Below are 23,775 nucleotides of genomic sequence, written 5' to 3' on the forward strand. Positions count from 1 at the left end.
CATGCGTGTTTATTTGTTTACGGCTTTTTGTCTTAGTTTTCTTTTTTTTTTTCTTTTTTGTATTTGATTTGTTTGATTCTCTGCCGTGGCTCTAAATAGTATATATATATATATATATATTGTATGCGCACGTGGGGTTGGATGGATGAGGGGACAAAGGGGGTGGGGGTGGGGGCTGAATACATGTCTGTTTGCTCCGGTCGCTGGCGTTAGGACCATAATTATTACTTGTGTGTTGGTGTTGTCGGTTTTTTTTTTTTTTTTTTTTTTTTTTGTCCACCCTCTTCCCCATTTGTATTTTCCGTGTATTGGAGCCACGCACACAAACACACACACATGCATACATGCATACGTAGGCGCGGAAGAAATGAAACCAGCGGATATATGTGCAAGAGGAAGCAAACAGGCAAAACGAGAGGCAAGCACTTATATGCCATGCATATGCAGGTGTAACAGTTTATCCCGTTTATTGATGTTTTTGTGTTTTTTTTTTTTTTTTTGCGTGTTTTATGTCTCGTTGGCTTGTAATATATGCGTGTGTGTTTGTGTGCGTGAGCTCTTTTTTCTTTTTTTTTTTTTGCACGGACCACTTTTTCCAGTTGCCATTTATTCTGCGACGGTGTGGGATACGCTGCGGGTATTTACGGGCATGGTTGTTGTTTATTGCCTGTTATTCACTCGTGCTATTTGAAATGCCACTGCTTCTTTTGCTCTTTTTTTCAAGGTGGCATAAAAGGGGCAAACAGGGAGGGAAAGGGAGTGAGCCGGAATGAGTGGGACGGCCGGGGATGCGGGGAACACCCCGTCATGTGCGGAAGTGGAGGAAGAAGGATGGCTGCTTCTACTCGCAGCATTTATCGGCTGCTTTGTTGACAACGGGGAGGGAAGGGAGGAGGATCCATTGGGAGCATGCGGCGCGGTGGGAGGTGACACGGAGCCATCGGGCGGCATGACGGGGACGGCCGGACGATATGTTCTCGACGGGGTGCGTCGGGCGTTGCGATATTTGGTGCATGACAGCGACGCACTGAGGGCAAAGAGGGAGCTGGAGCACGTTGTGGACGCTGTGAGTGAGGGGTTTTGGCGGCAACTGCGCTCTACACGGCGCCCCTGCCGCCGCGGTGATGATGCGAAGAACGATTTGGGCGGTGACGATACGACGAGGGACGAAGAGAAGATGTTGCAGCTGCTTTACAGACTGGCAGGCGTCCTTCCTCACAGCACCACGACGTTGAATGTCGTGTTGCCAGCCGAATTGCTGTACGTGGTTTATTACTTGGCCTACATGCAGTGTGGTCCGCAAGCATGGCAGGTAGAGACGACAGATAGCCGATGGGTCCAGCTTTTTTTTGGTCCTTTGCTTTGTGCCGGTTCGACCATGGTGGAAAGCAGCATGACGAACGATTTTGCTGCTTCAACGGCATTATTTTCTTTACACGCTCATGGAATGGAACCCGGAGGGCGACTGCCACAAGAGGAGAACATGCGCCTCCACATGACGCGTTTTTCCCCCCGCTGCACGGCTCATAGAGACACCAAAAACGTTCAGTTATTTGTGGATGCATACCACGCATGGCTTATGCGAGATTATCACGGCGTGTTGGAGCACACGGAACAACTCTTTCAACTATTGCCATTTGGGGAAGAGAACCAATCGCGCTTCTCGTGGGTTATGCTTCAATCTTTACATTTCATATATGTATTTTCGTCTATCGCGATAACAAACACATCACACCCTGCGGCTAGAGAAGAGCTGAAGGGAAGGCTTCAACGTGTGAGAGTTGAAAGCAATAGTGATAGTTATGAGCGTTATGTGAGCTCTGTATGGGGGGAAGGTACGTCCTTGCATACATGTCCGTCTTTGCTTTGCGCCGCTTACAATCTGGTTTATTGTGAGATTTCGCATAGCGGGGGGAATCACCACGGCGAGGAGGAGGGCGACGGTTGTCTTCATGACGAGCGGCAGCCACAGCCATCGAATTCATTGGAGTGCTGGCAGGAAATGTTTTTGCTCACGCTACGGGTGTGGCTGCGGGCGAAGCGACTTACCGAGGAGGGCTGTATGACCGACTCGAGAGATCTTCTTCTTCACACATTGGAACGACTTTACAGCCACAGCTGCCGCACCAGAAATAACAAAAGTCGTAGCGTCATCACAGTTTTCTCGCCTCCACTCACTGCGGGAGCGAATGCCATAGACCCTGGTGGTGCTGCCAGTGGTGGCGGTGGCAATGATGCCACTAAAGAAGATGCTTCCATCTCTGCAGGTGAGGGTGAAACACACGTCGTGATTCTTTTAATGTCTTCGATGTGGCTTCGGAATCTGTTGCTGGTAAATTGCGCGGCTCTTTCCGACACGCGTACCCCACTGCACTTTATGGATCATCTCAGGCAACCGCTTACTGCTGCTGAGCTGTTGTACCTTGCGGCGTGCCCAACACTTGCTGCAGGTGGTGTGCATTCCCCCATCTTTGCTTTATTTCCAATTGATGATGCATGGGAAATGAATCCGGCGACCGGCGTGAATGAATCACTGGAACGTATGCCGCTTCCTGTACGGGTACCATTGCTGTCCCATCGTCTCTGGAAGCTGCGACAGCAACTGCTTCAGGAATTGCCACGATTTCCTGATGAAAATGGCGAGTGTGACGATCATCGTGTTTCACTGCAGAGGGAGATGATACATCTCTGCGAGTCCCTTGCGATGAGCGCGCGAGGGTTGTTTGGTTCTTTGGACTTGAGTTTCACGGACTGTGCCCCACACCGTATTGTGTTTGATGCCATCATTATGGCCTGTGATGTGCAGGAGGATATTCTACGCAGCGCCGCGTTATCGTTGGCAAATGCCTCTACGTTCTCTCTCCCAACTTCACCGTGTAGCAGCAGCAGCAGCAGCAGTGGCAGTGATAAAGAGCGCACCGCAGGAATAATGAGTGAGGCATCAAACATTGTCGATAGAGAGACGAATACAGATACCATGCTGACGTCGTACATTATGTGCACATCAGCAGGCGACTCGCCCTCATTCATCTCTAGTGTAACACGCGTTCATGACAAAAGCAGGAGCAGCATAGACGACAACAGCGAAAATAATAATATTAATGATGATAATGGTGATGCTGACAGTGATAGCTGGCTAATGACAAATCGCGCGGCGTTGTTGATTTCACCATCGGAATTAAGTCAAGCATCTTCTTTTGTCGCATGTACTGCGGTGGCGGCGCAGGAATTGTACTGGTTTTCCTACAGAAAATCACACGAATGGATGGAAATCCTTCAGCATTTTTTCCCGCAATTGCCCCTTTTGGTGCAGGTATGCCAACTGCGTGTCGCTGCTGCAGCCTTCGACAGGGGGATCGCACGTCTTGCTCGAAATTTGCTCGCAACATTTCATGAAAACGCCTTGGTTGCCTCACACGTCGCATTGGCACTGTTTGCAAGCCTTCATGTGGTGCCGGCAGAGCGGTGTATTCATGATGCTCTTCAGAAGCATCCTCACTCGGCAGAGATGCGTCGCCTTTACCGCGTAATATGCGGTCACAATAATATTTCAAGACAGGAACTGCAGAGAAATGGAGATGAACAAGAAGCGAAAGGATGGGTGAGAAAACATTTGATCAGGCCCGATTTTACTCACCGTTATCGCGGCGTGCTTCCGGTGAAATATGTTGCCTGCGAGCAGCACGGATACAAGGCCGTTTATGTGCCACTTGTAATGTCCCTTGTTTGCATTGGTGTTCTTGTATTGTGCTTTGTGCTGCACCTGAGGGATGTTGACCTCACCACTGAAAGGACCATCCTTAAGGATGACGCTGTGTTCCGCTGGTCTTTCGCATTGCCCTCCACTTTTTTAACGTATTTGGGATTTGGAGTTGTTCTATACGCTTTTGCGGCTGCGGCCTTGGTCCCATTTCTTACATCGCGTCGTGTGGGTGCCAACAATCGGGTTCAGCACGTCGAAATGTTTCTTCACGCTCTTATGGAGTGGAATTGTTTGGAAGATGATACTCCGAATCAACTTGTATTTTGCTTGCGTGGCCTGCCATTAGTGAACCTGTTGACCGGCGTTCAACTCGTCGTGAGCAATGCACTTTGGCTTAAAACACATGCAGGGAAGCCGTGCATTTCAAACGATGCCAGAATTATTCCCGATGAATGCAATCGCGTGTTCACGGGATGGGGAACGGTGCAGCTACTTGTTATCGTCGTTCTTCTGGCGATTGCCGTGCTTTTTTATGGGCGTGCATGGCGGGTGATACGCTACCGGGATGTTTTGGTGGGACCCCTTGCAACATTCATCACAATTTTTTTTATTGACGTTGCTGCATTACTGGTTTTTTTCCCAGTTATATTCCTCTGTTGTGTACTGTTGGAGCCGCTTTTGTTTTTTATTAGTGTCGTCTTCAGCGTCGCATTCGCATCGCCATTACTGACGGAGCATCTTCCAACTGTTCCAACAGACATGGTTCTGGCCTCAACTATTTTACCCCGCACCCCCACTGCCACCACCAGGGCCGTGGGACGCTGGGGCGGATTTACGGCGCTATTTTTGGAGCAGGTGACCTTGCAGGTACGTGAACGGCTCCGTGCAAGCATGCCACCGCTTCACTGGTTCCCTTCTCGACACCACGACTGTTCAATTCTCTGCTTTCACGAGGTGTTGCAGCCGCTGAGCAACGACGGCAAGGATGCCTCAAACTCAACCGGGGGGTTTATTTTACAATTTCTGAGGTTGGCTGCATCCCGTGGTATTGCAGTATGTGCTTTCCTGCAGGACATCGTAAATTGGCGCATCCATCGCATTCCTCAAGACAGTGAGGCGGCGGTACAGTTGGCGCTTTTGCGTGAGAGTTTTACTGCGGTGGTCGTTCCTGCACCAGCCGACGTAACCTCCACATTGAACGATTTGTGGGGTGTCACCACAAAAGTTGAACTCGATACATGTGCGACCCGATTCGCTACACCACCCCGGTGGAAAGTGTCATCCACAACCCCGTATGGCTAATTATTTGATGGGACCCTGTGTGAATCCACCCCATCGTCGTTTTTTTTTTTTTTTTCCGGTTTACTATGTGCTATTGATATCTTTTTCTTTATTGTTTGTTTCTCTTTATTTATGCGTGTGTGTGTGTGTGTGTGGCTTGTATCTGGGGTGTATTTACTTGTAATTTTCTGCCTGTTGGGAAAATATCCCTGTTTTCATGATGGCGGCGCCGTTGCATGTTGCGAGGAATTCTCAGGATGAGGGGCGCAGTCGCCTTCCGTTGACTGCTTTTGTTGATTTTTTGTTCTCTTTTGCTTTTCAATTTCCCTGAAGTCTTATATTATACGCCTCCACATCCGTATTATTAAAGAAGTGCCGATGCCATTGGACGTCGTGTGGACGCGCCTCCTTGCACGTGGAGCCTTTTTTCTTTTCTTTACGCTGCTTCTTGCGACTTCCGGGGGCGCCGCGCACTCGTTGGCGGTTTACCCCATTGTGGAGGATCCCCTGGTGGGTTACTCTGTAGTGGCATCTCAGCGATGTGAGGATGCGGGCATGCGTCTCGCTGCCCCTGATAGCCTCGAAAAGGCGAAGCATATGGAGAGTTTGCTGTCACGATGTTCTTCCTCAACGGACACAGTTCTCTTTGGTGCGCAGGTTGTTGAGTGTGATCCAACTATTTCACTTTTTTTATTCAAAGACGTCTTTTCTGAGCCCAGTTCTCCCGTTGCCGGGGATGCCGAGCTGTGCGATTCTTTAGCGAGCGCAGCTGGCCGCAAAAACGTCCCCAGTATGTTTGGCGGGACCTTGGGGTTGCTGTTTTACCACGTTGACTTTAAGGATTGTAAACACCCAAACTGCATCCGGCCAGTGCTGCTAGATTACGATCCAGCACAGCGTTACGGATTTGAGAAACCACAGAGTACTGAAATGGACCTACTGGTGTGGAAGCTGAAAAAAACTGAGGATGGCAATGCTTCCTTCTCTTGGGAGGGAGTGTGCAGCAAAGGCACCGCGGGATGCCCATTTAAAGGGGTACAAGCGCCCTTCATACCTAATCGGGTTATTTGTGAATCCGATGGCCCTATGACGGACCTTGCTGCCACTTGCTTTGAAAGTTATGTAGATACCACGGAAGCGAGAAAACCTGTTGACGGCAATTTGTGGATAATCGTTGCGGCAGTGGGATCTGGTGTGCTGATTTTGGTATTGTTGGTAATAATTTTCTCCACTAATTCATGGAGGCAGCGGCGTGATATAAAACGCCGAGAAGAATCGGAGGACATTTCAGCTCCATACAAATCGAAGCATGAAAATGGCAACTCATTGAAGTTACAGCGCCAAGGAAGCTCCTCTGGAGGGGGAATGCAACGCCAAGGAAGCCTTGCTGGAGGGGGAATGCAACGCCAAGGAAGCTTTGCTGGAGGGGGAATGTCACGCCAAGGAAGCTTTGCTGGAGGGGGAATGTCGCGCCAAGGAAGCTTTGCTGGAGGGGGAATGCCGCGCCAAGGAAGCTTTGCTGGAGGGGGAATGTCGCGCCAAGGAAGCTTTGCTGGAGGGGAAATGCAGCGCCAAGGAGGTTTTTCTGGAGGGGAAATGCAACGCCAAGGAGGTTTTTCTGGAGGGGGAATGCAACGCCAAGGAAGCTTTTCTGGAGGGGGAATGCAACGCCAAGGAGGTTTTTCTGGAGGGGAAATGCAACGCCAAGGAGGTTTTTCTGGAGGGGAAATGCCGCGCCAAACAAGCCTTCCTGGAGTGGGAATGCGGCACTCGAAAAGCTTTTCTGGAATGGGAATGCCGCGTCCGGGGGGTTTTCCTGTAGTGGGAATGCCGCGTCCGGGAGGCTTTCCTGTAGTGGGAATGCCGCGTCCGGGAGGCTTTTCTGGAGGGGGAATACAACACCAAGGAAGCTTTGCTGGAGGGGGAATGCCGCGTCCGGGAGGCTTTTCTGGAGGGGGAATACAGCGCCAAGGAAGCTTTTCTGGAGGGGGAATGCAGCGCCAAGGAAGCTTTTCTGGAGGGGGAATACAGCGCCAAGGAAGCTTTTCTGGAGGGGGAATACAGCGCCAAGGAAGCTTTTCGGATGCAGAAGAAATACGTGGAGAAACTAAGGATGATGTAAAGTTAAAGCGCCGGGTCAGTTTCACTGGCGCCTATGTGCTTTTGTAGGGACTGCCCTTTCAAAGGGTAACAACGTTGGCTGCTGGGTTTGCGGACTGCGTAATTTTTTGTTTTGGCGGTTTCTTTATTAGGTGAAGAGGAGGGGAAATGAAAAGGTGTTGAATATTTTGAGAGTTGGTTTAGTCTTGACACCAGAAAGCAGCGAGGAGGATAATTAAACCCTCTGTTCCGCAGGAAAGTTTAGTGAGGGCAATCTTTTTTTTTTTTTTTTTTTTTGTGCCTATGTTTATTTATTTGCCCTTTTTTTCCACACAATGTGATTGTAGTAATGCGTATATTTTACGCCGGTACGCGCTGTTCATAAGGGAGAATCGCCCCTTGTGTTAAGGAGACCGTTTCTTTGTGGTGCATCGCTGCCGTGTAGGGTTGCTTTCGAGCTCTTAGCCCTTTTATCTTTTTTTTTTTTTTTTTTCTGAGCAATGTTTATTTTTGGTTCCTTTCCGTAGGCTTTAAGTGCAGGGAGTATATCGAGGTAAAATGGCCAAATTGCTTTGTGAATTGTACCAGTACCCAATGTAGTAGTAATCCGGCGATATATATATATATATATATATTATATTGATAGATGCGTAGGTCAAAATTTTTTTATTTTTTATTTTTTATTTTTTTGGATGGTGTGTCAAAGCTTTATTAGCAATGATTATTGTTTATTAGTATTGTTTATTTACTTATTTATTTATTTATTGTTGGTTTTGTCAGTGGTTTTTTTTTTTTTTCTTTTGTTTTAATATTATTAATATTATTATTACCATTAATATTTTTTTGATATATTTGTATGTATTTTTTGCTGTGGGACAGAAATGAATTTTACCCTCTATTTTTTTACTTTTTTGTTTATCTGTGCATATGTATGATTCATCCAATTTTTTTTTTTTTTTTTTTGTTTTTTTTGTTGATGCGTGAGTGCGCGTGTGTTTTTGAACTGGCTTTCCTTGTTTTTGTTTGGCGGTTCTTTTGCCTCCGGTTACGTGCCGCGTGGCTCCTGAGGCGTCTTGTTATGACTTCCTGCATTTATCTTGCCTTGCTGCATCTTTAGGTGATTTGATCCGCACTCACCGTGGGGCGCCCCACTCTGCCGTGACGCCGACTACTTTTTGTTTGGCTGAACAGCGAGAGAGGAGGGAGGGGCGTACGTGCGTGTGGTGATGATGGAGAGTCCGCTCTCTAGAGGGGGATCTGTGTCGCCAAACCGCGTTGGCACCAGCTGTAATTCATCTCTAGCGCTTGGGGGGCGCTCGGTATCGCCTGGACCAAACTCGTTGACGTTGCCCGCGGTGAATCAGAAGGTCGCGGTGGAGGGGTGGTGCCGTGGGGGACGGCTACGCCACCACAAAGTAAATCCAAGTTTATTTCAGGAGGGCGAGACGTCACTGCTTTTTGTCGATGACGGCAAAGGTGGGAAGAGGGAATCTGTCACGAGACCTCTGGAAGAACCACTAGTAGACGCGAAGCGGCAATGTGGCATGAAAAATCCGGTGGAACGTAAGACGAGGGAGTCGACTACGAGTTGTAGGGGTATGCTTGCGTTGGGGAACAACGGTGGACTATCACGACAGCAGTTGCTAACGTTGACGGAAGCGTCAAAGGGAGGCACCACCGTCCCCTTGACGGACTCTTCTTCTCAGTGCACAGAGACGTCTCGAAACGGCGGCCAGCAGCGAACACGGCGCGTGGCAAAGAACGGCTTGGAGTATGACCCGAAGACGTACGGCGAACTGCTCCCGGCCACGCTGAGGATGCATAAAGCGGGATGTATGCAAGCCGGGATTGTGTCTAGTGCAGCGGTGAACGAATTGCTTGCGGAACGTGATGCTCAGCAGGCTAATTGTGGGGCTTTAACAATGAATGGGGAGGGGTTTTACACAGTTTCTTTGCAGGAGCTGCAGGGGTTTCTTGGGGAGATGAATCAGTTTCAGGAGCGTGGAAAACACATGCGGCGTCGTTGGAGACGCCATCTACTGTGTGTGGAGGCGCCAAGCAGTGCGGCTATCCGAGTGGTGAACGAGGATGATGACACAAGCTCCGAGAGCCTGCAGGAGCCTGACAGTGATGATAAATTGAAACTGACTTTGTCAAGGCGACAGCAGCAGACGAGTGAGGCCACCAGGGCCGCTATTTCTACCTGGCGGGAGGAGATCAACGCTCTCCAACTTCGCGGAGGCAGCCCTCGGGGCGCAGTACTGCTGCGGAATGAAATTAAAAAAAGCCAGCGTGCCGTGGAAAAGGCTTCTCAGGGTGTCACCCTTTCAAAAATTCTCATGATTCAGAATGGAACAAATGTGAAAACGCCAAAGGAAGAGGAGCAGAGAGAGCCATTGAGGGATCAAAGTTGTTTGTCCGCAGAGGAAATATCATGGCGGACGGAGAATACCATGTCGCAGCGCACTGTTTCCCCCACGCCCCCTGGTCTTGGTGCCGCTGGTGGTGTGGAGCGCACAAATGACGGTGGCAGCTATCACGGTGATAAAAGGAAAGATAGCGACAGCGATGCCGTTCATCGCCGCCTTGGCATCCAACTTGTTAGTCTGCTAAATCGTGGTAAAGGCACAACGGTGTATGGACTTGACATTACTCGCAGAAATAGGAGTTGCGTGGTGCAACAACACGTTCCGCCTGCAAATTCGCTACCTCCATTACAACCGGCGTCGGGAAAGAGTTCTCCCATGGATTTTTCCGTGACCTGGACGGGTGACGCAAAAAAAAATCCGGAGCTGAAGGCGCGTCACACTCATTACAGCATACAACGACCATCAAGACCCCTTCCTGTTGAGTACGGAGTAGGAGAACAGTCTAGCCTTAGGTTCAAGGCCCTAATTACACAGTGGCGCCTAGAGGATTGCCAAATGGAGGTAAGGAATCAGGAAGACATTAGACGCACACGTGAGCTCCTGCAAGAGCTAATACCGAGACGAGCGGCGTTGCTTGATGAGTCGCTGAAGTGCTCCCGTGAGAACGCCAGAGTTATTCTCCAGAAACACCGTCAACAGATTTTCAAAAGGGTTGCAGAGAAGGACTCCGAGGAACGAAAGCAGGCCTGTTTTGCATACGTAGGCCTATTGGAAGAAAACTATAGTGGTGTGGTCGCCGAAGGATCCTTGGCTGCCATTCGAAAAGCGTTGCAGAAGACACGTGATCTCATTAAAGTCTCACCCACGCGCTGTAACGCGCGTAGCTTTCAAAGTATTCTGAAAGAGAACTTTTTAATTGCCCACCTCGTTGAGGTGCCAGTACGCGAACTCCTTTGGCGGCTTGCGGAATTGTTTGGTATGACAAGGTCACAGTACAAGTCTGCCATGTCTAATGCTTACCAATTGCTCAATACCCCGCGAGACTACCAGGCTCGCTTTCGCGAGATTGAACGCACAATTGTGAGCATTTCGGCGCCGACGGAACGGCGGATTCGTCTCACACTTCACCGCTGCCGCTTTTTTCTAGCAAACAACACCGTCGGCACATCGCATGTTGTTTCCGCGATAGGGGGTGAAAGGAGCAGGGAATTGTCCGAGATTTATGTGCAAATAAAAAGTGAGAATCAAGTTTTTATTTCTACGGCTGTGCGGGCGCGCATCAGCAACGATGATGATACTTTCAGCTGGAATGTCTCCCGAAGAGACGGCAAGTACCCTCCGCGTTGCGGTGCGAATTTCATGGACCAGGCGTTTCGTTTTAACTTTGGCGAGAACGCAGAGCTGGAGGTGGCGCTCCTGCACAACGGGCTGGTGATCGCGAGTGGCAAATTCTGCTTGTCGGACTGCACATTCAACCCGCGTGGTATTGCGCTGCTGTGGCTTCGTCTGTCCGGCGAGGGGGGAGCGGAGGCGGAGATCAAACTTACACTTGCAATGTTGGCTGAGAAGAATCAACAGAAGAAGACACTGCGGAATTAACGTTCCACTTTTTTCGTTTCTTTTGTTGTTGTTGTTGTTGTTGTTGGCTCTTCTGACGAGGGGAATCAAAAATACATTTATATGTATATATCACGAGACTAGGAAAATAAAAAAACAAAAAAACAAAATCAAACGGCAAAGGGAAGTCACCCACAACTCCGGCATATTCTCAATAGGACAGGGGCAACACGAAACTCAAAAAAAAAAAAAGAAAAAAAAAAGTGTGGGCATGTTTATATCTTCTTATGGGGTGTGATGCATATCACTCCGCATGGCGTTGTAATTTTGACATTTTGTAGGATTTTTATTTTTATTTTTTACTTCTTTTTTTTTTCCTGTGTCTGATCTCTCTCTCTCTCTCTCTCTCTACGTGTGTCTGTGTTTTTTCCCCCGTCGTTTTTGTCCTGTTCCCAGCCGTTGTGACTGAACTACCTAAAATTACTCATAACTTTCTTTTTTTTTTTAGATGTTTGCTTATTAATTTCTCTCTTCTTGCACTTTTGTTTTTTCCGGCCCTTAGCTGCGCCATCCGGGGTTTGCATTGGGGATTGGTGTTCTTCTTGCTCACTCTCCATGTAATATTTGCGGTTTGTTGGGGCGTTATTCACAGGTTTTTTTTTTTTGTATGTGGGCATTCTGACGTCCGCTCACGCCGGCTGGCCCTCAGCCGGTGTGGATCGTGTGACGGTTGGGGGCAACGCCATTCTCGCTACGGAATTTCAATGGCCATGGGCGAGGAAAAACGCGTGGTCGTTGTATTGGGAGGAGGAAGCCGTGCAACGCGCGTGGCCACACCTGCAGGCAGGGGTGAAGTTTCGCTGGGACGGGTGGCAGCAACAAACCCGTTCTTGACGTCACTTGAGCCGCGGAGCATTTGAATTTAGGGACGTATGACCGTTTTAGGCGCATTTTGGGCCTGTTGGAATGATTTCTAAGCCCCACCGTGCATGTGGAGTCGTGAGCGGTCCGCTGGCCTTCAAGGGCGTTACAGACACTTTTGCCCTCGAAATTAAAAGTGTGATGAATTGACACGATCTGAGTTCATTTTTTTTTTTTTTTTTGATTGGCTGTGAGATTTTGGTGGATTGCTTTTGTTTGGGCTCTTCTTATGCGTTGCGGATTGTCCCCTCCCCCGGCAGGGAGAGAACAACTCATCTTTTCTTTCTTTTCTTTTTGTCTGCTCTGCGTGCGGTGGCGGAGGCTGTGGAACTGGTGAGGGGGGCTGAACGCGAAAAGAAATTAGAAGTAATTTAATTGAGGAAGAAAAGCAAAGGGACAAAATCCCACAGGAGGAGTCATTGCGTGTGTGTGTGTGTGTGTGTGCTGCTGCTGCTGCTGCTGCTGCTGCGTGAATGAGGAGAGGGAGGAGGACGGCTGCTCTCGCGGCCTCCACGGTCTTTTTGGCACCGCGGCGGCGTCGGTTTCCGCACCTGACGACATTGGTGCAGCAGCCGCGGTACTGCAGCAGCGAGTCTTCTGCAAAGAAGATTTTCCATTATCGACCGCATCAACTTAGCGGCCAAAGCGAAAGAAATGTTGAATTGAATCTCGGTGCCTCCACGAAAACGTTGTCCTCGGTGCATATAACCCTGGATTCACTCGCACCGCCGTCCACACTGACAGCGGATACCGCGGTGGAGTACCTGGCAGCCCTGCGAGGCCTGCATCGATCTCTGGGAATTATGGCGTCGGCATCACGCGTTCGTTGGCAGGCACGGGAGTTTCTGATTCGTGGTATGCCAAAACCAAATGACAATGAAACGCAGGCATTGTGGACGATGACAGAAGAACTTGCGTGTGCCATCACGGTGTCCTGTGCACATTTTGAAATTTCCATATTGGAGTGTCCATATGGAAACGAAAGTGTGGAATTTCTGCAACATCTTTGGCAGGAGCGGCAGTCATCGTCATCACCATTGTCTTCAATATGCAGTTGTGAAGAGGCTGTGCTGCTTGGGCGGCTCACCATGGCGGTGCTGGATCTTCTTGTCAACCGTGTTCTTTATCTAGACGCGGATGGCTATGAACTGTTGTCGCAGCTGCTGTGCAGGACGCTCTTGCCTGCCGTGATGTGTGTGCTTCAGGATGACGTCCTCTTTACGCCACCTAAAGGGGAGGAGGGTGAAGATAAGGATTTAACGAACACACAGGCAGCAGCTCTCACTGTACTGTTCTCTTCCTTAACAAAGGCAGCTGTGGCACAGTGGGCTCGACGCAGCAGTGACTCGGAGGATGGGGAGAATGCTGCTCTCTTTGGCACACCGAATTCACTGCCGCCTTCTGCGGAGAGTGGTGTACGAATTCCGCGTGCAATCAAAGTGCCGATCGTGCCATTATCTCTGGCAAAATTGGCGCGAATAGTAAAACACTACGCAACTGGTCTTACGCCATTGCGGGTGAGGGAGACGGCGTTACCGCTTCTTCGCTTCTTCACACTTACTCAATGCGTCCCACTTTTTGTTGAACCGCATGATGCGTGTGGTCTTCATGGGACTGGTGAAGGCAGCAGTGGAGGCTGTGAGCAGGGAACACACATGGCATCGCTGGTGGCATCCGTTACAAAAGTCTTACAGGCATCAATGGATAACCGTACTTTTTTTGTCTCGCATCAGGTGTCGAACATCACATCGACATACGCTCGCATCCTTTCGTTTTCTCCCATACAGTCAAAAAAGGAAGTGGGAAATGATGGGCACGCGGTTGTTGCCTCCAAGTCCTGGTGCCTGTTTGAGGTTCTCATGCTGGGGTTAAAGAGTAACATTCTCTATCATGTGGAGCCTCTTTCGCCCACTGTCGTGATGCCGCAATTGTGCGAATGTGTGACGGCGTTTTCAAAAAAATATCTTTTTTCTGATCTGGCTGCCTTGCTGAACGCCCTTTCGAAGATATTTCGCGTCTTGTGCGAGCAGCACAATAATCTTTGGATTCAGCAGCAGCAGCAACTACAACAAAAACAAGACCAAACGGTGAAGGTGAACGCTACACGCTCGCGCTTCGAACGACGCCGAAAGACTGCTTCCGTCGTAAGAAGCAGTAAGCTTCCAAAGGATGAAGGAGGACAGTCGTCATTGACATCACCAGATTTACCGTTGACGGGTGTATTTTTTGTTGGCAATGACGACATTTCTGAAATTGAGGGTGAGCTGGAGGTGCTCTTAGATGCATGTGTGGCTGTCATGGAGAGACACATGCTATCCTTCTGGAATACTCGTCAGGCGCTTGTGCCAAGGTCGGGTATCCATTCCTCTACATCGGGCGCGAGCGCCAGCGACAAAATTCTTAAGGTTTTGAAGGAGGAGAGAGGAATTGCGTTTTCAGGAGTCGGCGTATCACTCGCGAAGGCACTTGGCGGAAGGAGCCGTCGGCTGAAGAAATCGGTTTCCAGCAGAGAACTCGTCATGATCGCGGAGGGTGTCCATGCCCTGAGCTGGCGGCCGTTTGTAGCCTTCCAGGAGCGTTTGTTGGCTCTGCTTTCATCCAGCGTGGGGCAGAGTGAGACGACGCCCTCACAGTACGCATGCCTTGTTCGGTTTGTACTCCGTGCACCCCCCGTGCTTCCTTCTGTCATCTTCCACTCCGTGGGTGATCGACTGAAGCGTGTGATTCATGCAGAGGCTGTTACGACGGCAGTCTCAAAACGGAACGGCAATGAAGATGGGAAGGAAGGGAGCACCAACATGGCGTCATCGGCAGAAGAAGTTCCCGCTCTGGTAATTGCTGCGGCTCATGCTAGATCGCTGCAAGACACTCCACTCTTTCTGTATGACGCATGCGCTGTTGTTTTTGCTTTTGCGCAAAAGATGAAAAAATCTGCTCTACCGTTGCTTCATGATTTTTTTGTGCGCACTGGCAAGCGGGTTTTTTCTGACTGCGAGACATCTCTGGAGCCCTGCCAGGAGGCTGCCACTTGTGCAGCTTTGATGATGTTTGTGGCCAGCGCTACGTGGGTGCTTTGCCAATCGGCGCCCATTTTACCGGGGGATCATGGGCTTACGTTTATTACGGCATCTCGTGACTATGCGGCCGAAATTTTGGCTGCCAGGACTCCAGAGGAAAAGCGCAACGCAGCTAAGTCTTTCTTCTCTCTTAGTGATTTGGCGTACGCGTGCATGATGTTGGAGCCATCGTGCGATTCACAGAGCAGCGCCCAGTTGACACAGGTTCGCTGTTTTCTGCAGGAGACCTACAAGGCGCATGCTTCCCAGTGTGATAGCATGGAGGTCACGCAGTTTATTACGGATTATCTTGCAATCTCCCCATTGGACATTTCGTATGGCGACGCCGTGAAGATGAAGCAGAAGGAGGAGGAGAATGAGAAGAAGAGCAAAGAGTTCTTACAGCTATCGCCGTGGATGATTTCTTCCCTGCGGCTACGGGACCGGCTTGAAGGTAACACGAGACTTTCCACTGTCATGTTTTTTCCACTTCTTGGGGGCGGGAGGGACGACATTTCGCGGGTGTTGAACGTCACACGGATTTACTGCCGTACCTTCGCCACACTTGTCACGACGCTGCGACTGCTGGCTGCTGCGGATGTCGAGTTGCTCAAGGATGACGCCGTCCTCGAAGTTGTGTTTCGCAAGGTCGCACAGTTGACGCGTCGAACGGCACGTCCACTGGAGTTGTTTCAATTTTTTGAACTGTATGGGGATTACCCACAGGTGGCTTCAGCGTGCCTGAGTGAACTTCTCCCTGAGGCGAGGTGCTTTGAAGCCAAGAATGCCTTCGTTCCTATTGTGCAGGTCAATGCTGCGGTTCGGGCCGTACGACGACTGCGAAAGCGAGAGCTGCGGCAACGTTGGTTTGCAACCATGACTCCACTTGTTGTCTGCGCTGTCTCATTTTCTCGCGAGCCACTTGACGTTGTGCTAGAGTTAACGGAGCACATTGGCAACGATGACCCGGAACTCTTGCAGTCTGTTCTGAAGTCTTCCGCCTCCATGCAAATGATTCATGAGACCTTTCGGTTCACGGTGTCCGGGGACGTGTTGCTCCGCCTGCTGCAGCAGCTACAAAATGCCAGCACGTCGCACCCAACGGTGCGTGGGTTGCACGCGGCGTCGCGAGAGTTGTTGCAGAGAACCAATGCACACATCCCACTGAAGCAGCTGGCAGAAGCGATGCTGTTGCCCTCCGTTGAGGGCACAACCCTTGGCAGGCGATTGAAGAAGTTGTTTGTGTTTCGCGTGACAGCACTGCTTGGCATCACGCGCCCGCGTGCTTCACGCCTCACCGGCCAGTCAGAAGCCAAAAGTGAAGAAGATCCACCTACCACAACACTGCGATGTTCCCATTGGGATGAATCGTTGGATTGCCTTGAGCTCGAGCACTGGATGTTGCTCTTGCGCTTTTCCCATGTTGCTGAACCCTCGTCATACCGCTTATTGATGACCATCAAGCACGACATGGATGTAGCCGCACGACGAATGGGGAAGTTAGCGCTTTCATCAACACCGGCTAAGGGAGAGAAGGCAGTAGCACCAGAAGCGGCAGCGGGGATTTCTCATGAGGGCGCAGCTTTGCTCCTTGAAGGGAAAGAGGAGGATCCTGTGTATGAGAAGGGGGTTGAGGAATGGAGCGATAAGAGACATCGCAGTTTGGCATTTTTTTATGCCTTTTCTGATCACACTATATTATGTCTACGCCGATCCTTGGGTGCGTTTCAATTTATCACGTTAGTTTGTGAACTGCTGCATCAGGCTTCAATTTTCTTGCCTGATTCAGCGGCATTTTCGCGGGAGTCCAATTCACATAAACGCGGATGTATGTATGACGGCAGTGCTTCACCGCTTTCGGATGAGCGTGTTTGGCCGTTTCTGCGACTAGCCATCGGTTTAGTGGAAGAAATGTCTGTGGACTTGGGCGGATTCTTGCGACGCGAGCGGGAACAAGGACAGCGATTGAACCACGGTGAGCCACGGACTGCACAAAACGAAAGGAATGGAGAATTGGAGGAAATTAGTGTAGACATTGGAGCTATTTTGAAGTTTTTGAATGTTTTGGACACATACGATCCACGGCGCCGTGAGCGGCGGCTACTGCTGTTTTCATCGGCATCACCATCGCGGCTGTCCTTGTCGCACGACACACCGAATGTCTTTGATGATGCCATGCAGGTTCCACATCGTTATCTTTACAGACTGCTCTTGCAATTGCCGCAGCATTGGGGAAAAGTAATGCCTGCTGCGTCGTTTGTTGACACGCCGCGTGTACGACTTCAGAACATATCGTCTGTATTTGACTACTGTAGTGCGCCAACGGAGTTTCAGTCACCTTTTGGGACGCCCGACGCATCCGTGAAGGCGCGTTTTTGTCTTTTGAGCATTTTTGGCGCCGATCGGCCGCTCATAAGTGATGTGTGGATGCCAATTGCTGCACTGCAGTCTCAGCAGCGTCTAATTGACAGGTCTGTTAAGGCGCAGCTATTTGGTGCGCTAATGCGTTGCCTGGTGCGTGACGGGGAGTCGCTGGCCGCCACGAGGCCGCGCCTTGCGGAACTCGGGCCGCGTGATTTGGCTCGCGTTGCACAGACATTTCTTGGTGGTGGCGGTGGCGGTGCTGTGGTCGCCGCTGGAAACGATGATCATTACAGGGAGGAATATGACAGGTGGCGGTCTGGAAGAAGGGCGGAGGCGGTGATTGCACTTGAGCTGCTTACGGACATGTTGCCAAGTGCTTCAGCCGAGGACCTTCATGATATCGTCATGATGCTTCTTCCGCCCCCATCGGCTGAACCGAAGTGGGAGGGCGATAAAAGGCAAACGCCACATGCACCGCTTCATGAAGAGGTGGCAGAGGTGCGACGTTTCCTCGTTCACGTCCCTGTTGTTATGGGAAACGACACGGAGCGTTTTCCGCTGCCGGTGCTGTATGGCATTCTTCTGCGCCTGCATGAGCCGCACCGCCTTATCGCACCTGCCGCAGCCCAGATGATGTTAACAAACCTTCACGCGGCTGATGAAACGACCAAAGGACAAGAATTGCCGGAACATGAGGGGGAGGAGGAGGATGTTGGTGAGCAGGTGCTGGAGGATGCCGTCAGCGGACCGAGGAAGAAGCAAAATTATAAGGCGACTGTTGCCCTGCTACGAAGAGTCGTTTCTTCTTCCTCTTCATTTTCTTTGTAGTCAAGACGCGTGCTATGGAGTTGAAGTCTGTGGGTGAAATGTGCGCGCTTGTTCTTAACAAAATTTTAACTGTTTACTGATGCGTTTTTAAATCACATTATTATATGCTGTTCTTGATGCTATTTCCATTTATGCTTCGACTCTTCGTGGCCGTACGAGGACGGTGCATGTAATGATGCATGCTGCTTGGCGAGATGCACATAGCGAGTGGAAGGTGAATCATTGAAACAGCAACGACGAAAGGAAAAACGAAACGTCATGCATGTAATTATTTTTTGGCAAATTTTTTTTTTTTTTTTTTGCTTTTTGCCCGTGCATGTGGGTGGATGGATGGAAGGAAGGACTCGGCGTGTGCCGTAACCTCCCTTTTTTTTTTATTCTCTTTATTTTTTTTTTTTTGTTTCTCCATGTTTGTGCGTTTGTCTGCATTTGTGTTGGAAGGATATCTGGGTATTTTCACCAAAAGGAAGGAAAAAAAAAAAAAAGGAAAAGTGAATTTTTTTAAAATTCATTTCTGCCTGTTCACACAACGCGTTAGTGTCGTCTTCTGTTTTTTTTTTTTTTTTTTTTAATTATTGCCTTTCGTCCCGGCACCATCCATCGTTCTCTTTTCCCCCCCTCCCTTTTTCATCGCTTTGCCCCATCGCTGCGAAATGAGCACGGCGCCAGGGGGGGCGGTCGACGATGAAATTCAAAGTCGCCTGTCAAAACTCTCCGTCTACAAACGGGCGGAGTATCACTGCGTGGAGGGCATCGCGGCGCTGCGAGAGTCACTGCGGGATGTGGTGAGGCTTGAGGGAGAGGAGTCCGGCACCAACGACCATGGCGCCAGCAAAGCCGTTCAGAACAGTAGTGGTAGTACTAGTGGTGGCGGGGGCCGTGCGGAGCTGGCGAAGGCACGGCAGGCGGCGCGGCGTGCCCACCAGCAGCTCGACAAACTTGCGAAGGAGGCTCAACGTGCGGCACGTCGCGAGGACGGCGGGTGCGATGCCGACATGAAGGAATTGATGAGACACGTGGAGAGCGCCAAGCGGTGGTACCGCGAGTGTTTTCGTGTTGTACCGCCGATTGAGGGGGGATATGAGCGGCAGGGCGACACCGGCGGTGCTCCCGGTCTGGACGATGATCTCCACGCGCGTCAATGCACACAACACGGGGCCACAAGTATGACCACCCCGTTGCTTGCAGCGAATTTTAATGATAATAGCAATATTCATAACGGCAGAGATGGCGTGACTAACAGCAGAAACGCCAGCGTCACTGCGCCGCAGCCCACCGTGTCCGATGAGGAGTTTCTTTTGTTTTTGGATCAGGTGCGGCGAAACGACGAACTTGCCGATGTCGCGCTGGATCGCATTTCCCATGGCCTCTCGCGGCTACATGAGAATGCGCTGAATGTGACGTCCGAGTTGCGGACGCAGGAAGGACTTTTGGTTGCGGTGGAGGAGAAGGTGGAGACTACCCACGCAAAGCTCAGCGTGCTGAACAAACGGTTGCGTAAGTTTCTTGCGGAAAAGAATAAATGTGACTGTTTTATGTACGCTTTCTGCTGTGCGCTGCTGCTTGGCGTGGTCGCCGCGATTGCGGTTTTGCTCAAGAAATGAGATAACTGGGGGGCTTGCAAGCGAATAACAGCAAAAAAAAAAAAAAAGAGTCGATGCGGGGGATTGGAAAAGTTTGACTGCGTGTGAATGGGGCATAATTGCGCATATATGTTTTTCCTGCTTTCCCCCCTTCCTCCTTTTCTCTCTCTTTCTCTGCACATTGAGGCACATACATGACCTTGCCGTATGTAAGGAATTCTTGTGGGAACAGGTGGGTGCATGACGTGTATGAGTGGTATGAGGGGATTACAGAAGACGGCAATGCACGTGGGCGTGTTCACATCCATTTCGTCCCGGTATGTTTGAGTTTATTCGCTTTTTCTTTATTTCCAGTGTGCGGTTCAATGCTTTGCGTCTTTTATTTACTTATTTACTTATTTTTTTTTCTTTTGTGAGACCGCGCTCTTGGCTCCCGTGTACGACGCATGGGGAAACGCAAGACTGAAGTGACATTCGCGAAGGTGTCATGGCACTCAGGGTTTTTTTTTTAATCGCGAAACTCCCAGCGAACTTCAGGGAGGAACATCTTTTTTTTTTTCTTTTTTTTTTTTTTCAAAATATATATGGACCTGAAGAAGCAAGAAAAAGAAAAAGAAAAATGCATGCAGCCCTGTGGAGAGAGATGTCCGTATTACGAACATCCGTTCACGGGTGTATGTACCGCCATGCATTCAGGGGCGCGGGAGGCACACATAGACACTTTCTCTCACAGATTGACAGGCAAACGTGCATGATTTTTATTGCCGCACTTCTTCATTGATGAATAATTGACAAGGACAGAGAATTTGGAGTACTTTTTTGTAGTTCTTTCTTTCTTTTTTTTTTTTTTTGTGTTTGTTCTGTTCTTTGTCCCTTATCAGAAGAGAAGTATTGGTTCTTCCAGTATGATATCTAGCATTAGCGGCTTCCTTAGCCTTAACCATCTCGACATGACGAGCGGTGCCAACGACGTCATTGTCGTGCGTCACTCTAATGGCCGGCTCTTCAGCACACCGTTTAATGTACGCTTTGGCAAGGTGAAGGTCCTGCGTCCCAGCGACAAGGTGGTACAGGTGGAGGTGAATGGCAAGCCTACATCGGCTGTGATGAAGATGGGTTCGGATGGCGAGGCCTTTTGGCTGAAGCCGACACCTTGGTCAGAGTATGTCAGTGGAAGGCCAGAGTCCCCTATTGCCACCGCCACAGCGTACATGAATGGCGGTTCCAGCAGTCACGGTAACTCCGGCAGCAGGAGTCCTAACCGGAACGTGGAGAATTTGCAACCAACGGAGCCGGTTTCAGAGTCGATGAATTCACCCACCATTGACGCCAAGACAGAGAATAGTGTTGCGAAGGAGCCCCTTCTAGAGGAGGACCATGAGGGACATCTTAAGGTCAATGCTGTAGCGAGGCAGTTGGGGGTGGACATCACAGAAGTGCAGCTTGCCGAGGAGACGGTCGTTGCGGCGGAGATGGCAATGCAACGGATTGCACAAATGACGATTGAGTATGATGATTACATACGCGAGACTGTGTTACTAGAGAAAGATGAAGGTATACTATCAACTGACATGGAAAAACTGGAATGTCGCCCAGGTGCTTTAGAGAATGCGTTGCTTAGCGTTGATGATGACACCAACGCGCCTCCAGCTATTCTTGCGAATACGTTCGGGAGGAGTGATAGGGTTTACATGGAAACTGCTGGAAAAGATGGAGATGAGTCGGGTTCTGTTTCGGTTGAAATTCATTCCGAAAAGAAGGAAGGCGGACAAGAAACGCCGACGGCAAGAGCGGCCAAAGAATCTGAGAATACAGACAAGGAAGTGCTTACGACACCCAAGAAGAGAAGGGCCATGGGCTCACAGAAAAGCCTCGCTGCAAGTGATGAGGGGCTTGACACATTGGATGATTACCTCTTTGAGGACCCCATCAACCCCGAGGAGTACGGGGGGGAATTTGGTGGCTACAATACAGGTGGGACCCCAGCAAGTGTCCCTGTGGTTCAAGAGGCGGGGAGTGAATTTCCCAACCTGCCACTAAAAACGTCCACGCCTGATGAGAAGCAATGCGGGGAACCCTCCCTGTCAAGAGAAAAATTGGAGGAGGTGGTTTACTTCACTCGGACCCTTATCCCTACAGAGGCAGATTTGCGCAAGCTGAACCTGGTGGAGGGACATAATCAGGTGCGTTACATCACGCACAGTTCACTTCGTGGGGAGGTGGCTGTGGATGCCAATGTGTATCTGTGGGATAGCACAGATCGCCTTGTCGTAAGTGATGTGGACGGCACGATTACTAAGAGTGACTTGTGGGGTCATCTTATGCCTCTGATTGGCCGGGACTGGACGCATCCCGGCATCTGTTCCCTATACAGTAAGATTGATCGGAATGGGTACAAGTTTGTCTACCTCACTGCTCGAAGTGTTTCACAAGTGAGCATGACGCGCAATTTTCTTTGGAAGATTGAGCAGGACGGGTTTCGTCTCCCAAAAGGCCCTGTGCTGACGGCTCCACAGCGTTTTTTCACCGCGTTGACACAGGAGGTGTCGAAGAAGTCACATGTATTCAAAATTGCATGCCTGAAAAGCGTCTTGGATACATTTCCTGCACAAAGTAAACCGTTTTACGCCGGTTTTGGTAACCGGTTTAATGACGTGGTGAGCTACACTGCCACACAGATACCACAGCACAAAATCTTTATTATCGATCCCAATAGTGTGCTACATGTGTACAACGTGAGGCAAACATACAAGAATCTTGCGCACCTTGTTGACGTGACATTTCCGCCAATTGTAAAGAGGATTCATCATCATCACCATCATCGTCATCACACGCCACGGGAGACATCTGATAACCTGCAATCGCCGGATGCTTTTGCCGATACTGAGGATGGGAGTGAAAATTCCACCGCCGCTGTTGTTGGTACAAGGAGGATCGGGTCTCCGGGCCCTGCTTTTTTAGATGTAAGCGATTTGCAATTGTTGTGCGATGATGATGGATCACATTTAACTTCTTCTTCTCCATTTGGCATGCGGCCTCTCTCAGAAGGCAACGTTGGCAGGGGCCACGCAACGGCGTCCACCACGCCGCTTGAAAACCATGCCGATCTGAATATTGACCAGGAGTTTCACTCCTTTCTTTATTGGCGTGTGCAGCCAGCTGATCTTGTGGCTGAGAAAAAGGAGACAAAAGAAAATGAGAATGTTAGCAAAGAACCGAAGCAGCATGGAAACCGGAAAGGCAGCAGATGGTTGACATTCAGTCTTGGCACAAGCAGCAACCATAACAACAGCGACGGATTAGAAGGAAAGAGTGAGGATGAATTAAATACCCGCCATGTTGTTGGAACGTCGGAGTCAACGGGTGCTCAGCACTCCGCACCCCAAACAGTGGCTGCTGCTGAAGACGTTGTTCCAAAGACAGGAGGGACGACGCAGGATTCATCCCGATTGCCTGAAGGCAATTCCACACAGGAAAGATCTGAGAACGATAATGTTTAACCTGATAGTTAAATTGAACTGAAAGTAAAAAAGGAAGGAACTGAGCACTGTGGTATTGGTAGATTTGCTTGTGCGCACGCGTCGCCGTGTTGGTGTTGCGGCAGGGCCGTGTTTGTTTGTGTGTGTGGTTTATTTCTTTTTCTTTTTTCTTTTTTTTTTTTCTGCGGTCCCAAAAGAGACAGTGCTCAAGATCGGGTAGCCACCCGGTAAATCGAAGTTGCTTTAGTGAAAAGTGGATATAAACATATATATATATATATATTAGTTATTTATTATGGATGTTATTTCTGTGTGTATTGCGTTTTGGTGAGCAATACGGAGATGGGGCAGCAGTATGTGGCGAAAGAGGCTGCTTTATTATCAGTTGCAGGCAGCGGAGGGGAGTGTCGGGGGGCGTGGAAAAGCGCGTAAAAAAATAATATATATATTTATATATATATAGGGGTGTGCAAAGACGTTCTTTTTTTTTTTTAATACTATTTTTCTCCTGTTATTTTTAACTGCTCTGCTGCT

General features: G+C 49.7%; 6 protein-coding genes across 6 annotated transcripts, besides 32 other annotated features; all 6 read left to right on the forward strand.

The window, feature by feature from the left end:
• Positions 1-6,337: a sequence feature (heterozygous, Esmeraldo-like haplotype).
• Positions 25-74: a sequence feature (T-rich).
• Positions 100-120: a microsatellite.
• Positions 249-274: a microsatellite.
• Positions 316-352: a microsatellite.
• Tc00.1047053509153.10 (hypothetical protein, conserved) lies at positions 770-5,005 on the forward strand (the record flags this gene model as incomplete). The annotated part of the gene is made up of 1 exon (XM_810226.1): positions 770-5,005. One exon carries the CDS (start codon positions 770-772, stop codon positions 5,003-5,005), a length of 4,236 nt encoding a protein of 1,411 aa, XP_815319.1.
• Positions 2,879-2,904: a microsatellite.
• Tc00.1047053509153.20 (hypothetical protein, conserved) lies at positions 5,363-7,153 on the forward strand (the record flags this gene model as incomplete). Its single annotated transcript, XM_810227.1, has 1 exon — positions 5,363-7,153. The coding sequence occupies one exon, from the start codon at positions 5,363-5,365 to the stop codon at positions 7,151-7,153; it is 1,791 nt and encodes a 596-aa protein (XP_815320.1).
• Positions 6,338-6,686: a sequence feature (areas merged during assembly that could not be assigned to a particular haplotype. This can correspond to areas where the two haplotypes were merged or to regions with more than two copies in the genome that were merged during assembly.).
• Positions 6,687-12,329: a sequence feature (heterozygous, Esmeraldo-like haplotype).
• Positions 7,361-7,381: a microsatellite.
• Positions 7,698-7,724: a microsatellite.
• Positions 7,742-7,774: a sequence feature (AT_rich).
• Positions 7,822-7,850: a microsatellite.
• Positions 7,869-7,950: a sequence feature (T-rich).
• Positions 8,029-8,056: a microsatellite.
• Positions 8,311-11,052, forward strand: Tc00.1047053509153.30 (hypothetical protein, conserved; the record flags this gene model as incomplete). The annotated part of the gene is made up of 1 exon (XM_810228.1): positions 8,311-11,052. One exon carries the CDS (start codon positions 8,311-8,313, stop codon positions 11,050-11,052), a length of 2,742 nt encoding a protein of 913 aa, XP_815321.1.
• Positions 11,075-11,098: a microsatellite.
• Positions 11,250-11,273: a microsatellite.
• Positions 11,398-11,420: a microsatellite.
• Positions 12,330-13,172: a sequence feature (areas merged during assembly that could not be assigned to a particular haplotype. This can correspond to areas where the two haplotypes were merged or to regions with more than two copies in the genome that were merged during assembly.).
• Positions 12,374-12,400: a microsatellite.
• Tc00.1047053509153.40 (hypothetical protein, conserved) lies at positions 12,405-18,179 on the forward strand (the record flags this gene model as incomplete). The annotated part of the gene is made up of 1 exon (XM_810229.1): positions 12,405-18,179. The coding sequence occupies one exon, from the start codon at positions 12,405-12,407 to the stop codon at positions 18,177-18,179; it is 5,775 nt and encodes a 1,924-aa protein (XP_815322.1).
• Positions 13,173-21,184: a sequence feature (heterozygous, Esmeraldo-like haplotype).
• Positions 15,338-15,375: a sequence feature (GA-rich).
• Positions 18,460-18,480: a sequence feature (AT_rich).
• Positions 18,546-18,582: a microsatellite.
• Positions 18,730-18,749: a microsatellite.
• Tc00.1047053509153.50 (hypothetical protein, conserved) lies at positions 18,833-19,783 on the forward strand (the record flags this gene model as incomplete). The annotated part of the gene is made up of 1 exon (XM_810230.1): positions 18,833-19,783. The coding sequence occupies one exon, from the start codon at positions 18,833-18,835 to the stop codon at positions 19,781-19,783; it is 951 nt and encodes a 316-aa protein (XP_815323.1).
• Positions 20,311-20,336: a microsatellite.
• Positions 20,578-20,631: a sequence feature (T-rich).
• On the forward strand, positions 20,668-23,262 carry Tc00.1047053509153.60 (lipin, putative; the record flags this gene model as incomplete). The annotated part of the gene is made up of 1 exon (XM_810231.1): positions 20,668-23,262. The coding sequence occupies one exon, from the start codon at positions 20,668-20,670 to the stop codon at positions 23,260-23,262; it is 2,595 nt and encodes an 864-aa protein (XP_815324.1).
• Positions 21,185-21,475: a sequence feature (areas merged during assembly that could not be assigned to a particular haplotype. This can correspond to areas where the two haplotypes were merged or to regions with more than two copies in the genome that were merged during assembly.).
• Positions 21,476-23,775: part of a sequence feature (heterozygous, Esmeraldo-like haplotype) that runs on past the window's edge.
• Positions 22,566-22,592: a microsatellite.
• Positions 23,391-23,423: a microsatellite.
• Positions 23,499-23,524: a microsatellite.
• Positions 23,671-23,703: a sequence feature (AT_rich).

This window comes from Trypanosoma cruzi, genomic scaffold, assembly GCF_000209065.1.
Source record: "Trypanosoma cruzi strain CL Brener 1047053517157 genomic scaffold, whole genome shotgun sequence".
NCBI classification, from domain to species: domain Eukaryota; phylum Euglenozoa; class Kinetoplastea; order Trypanosomatida; family Trypanosomatidae; genus Trypanosoma; species Trypanosoma cruzi.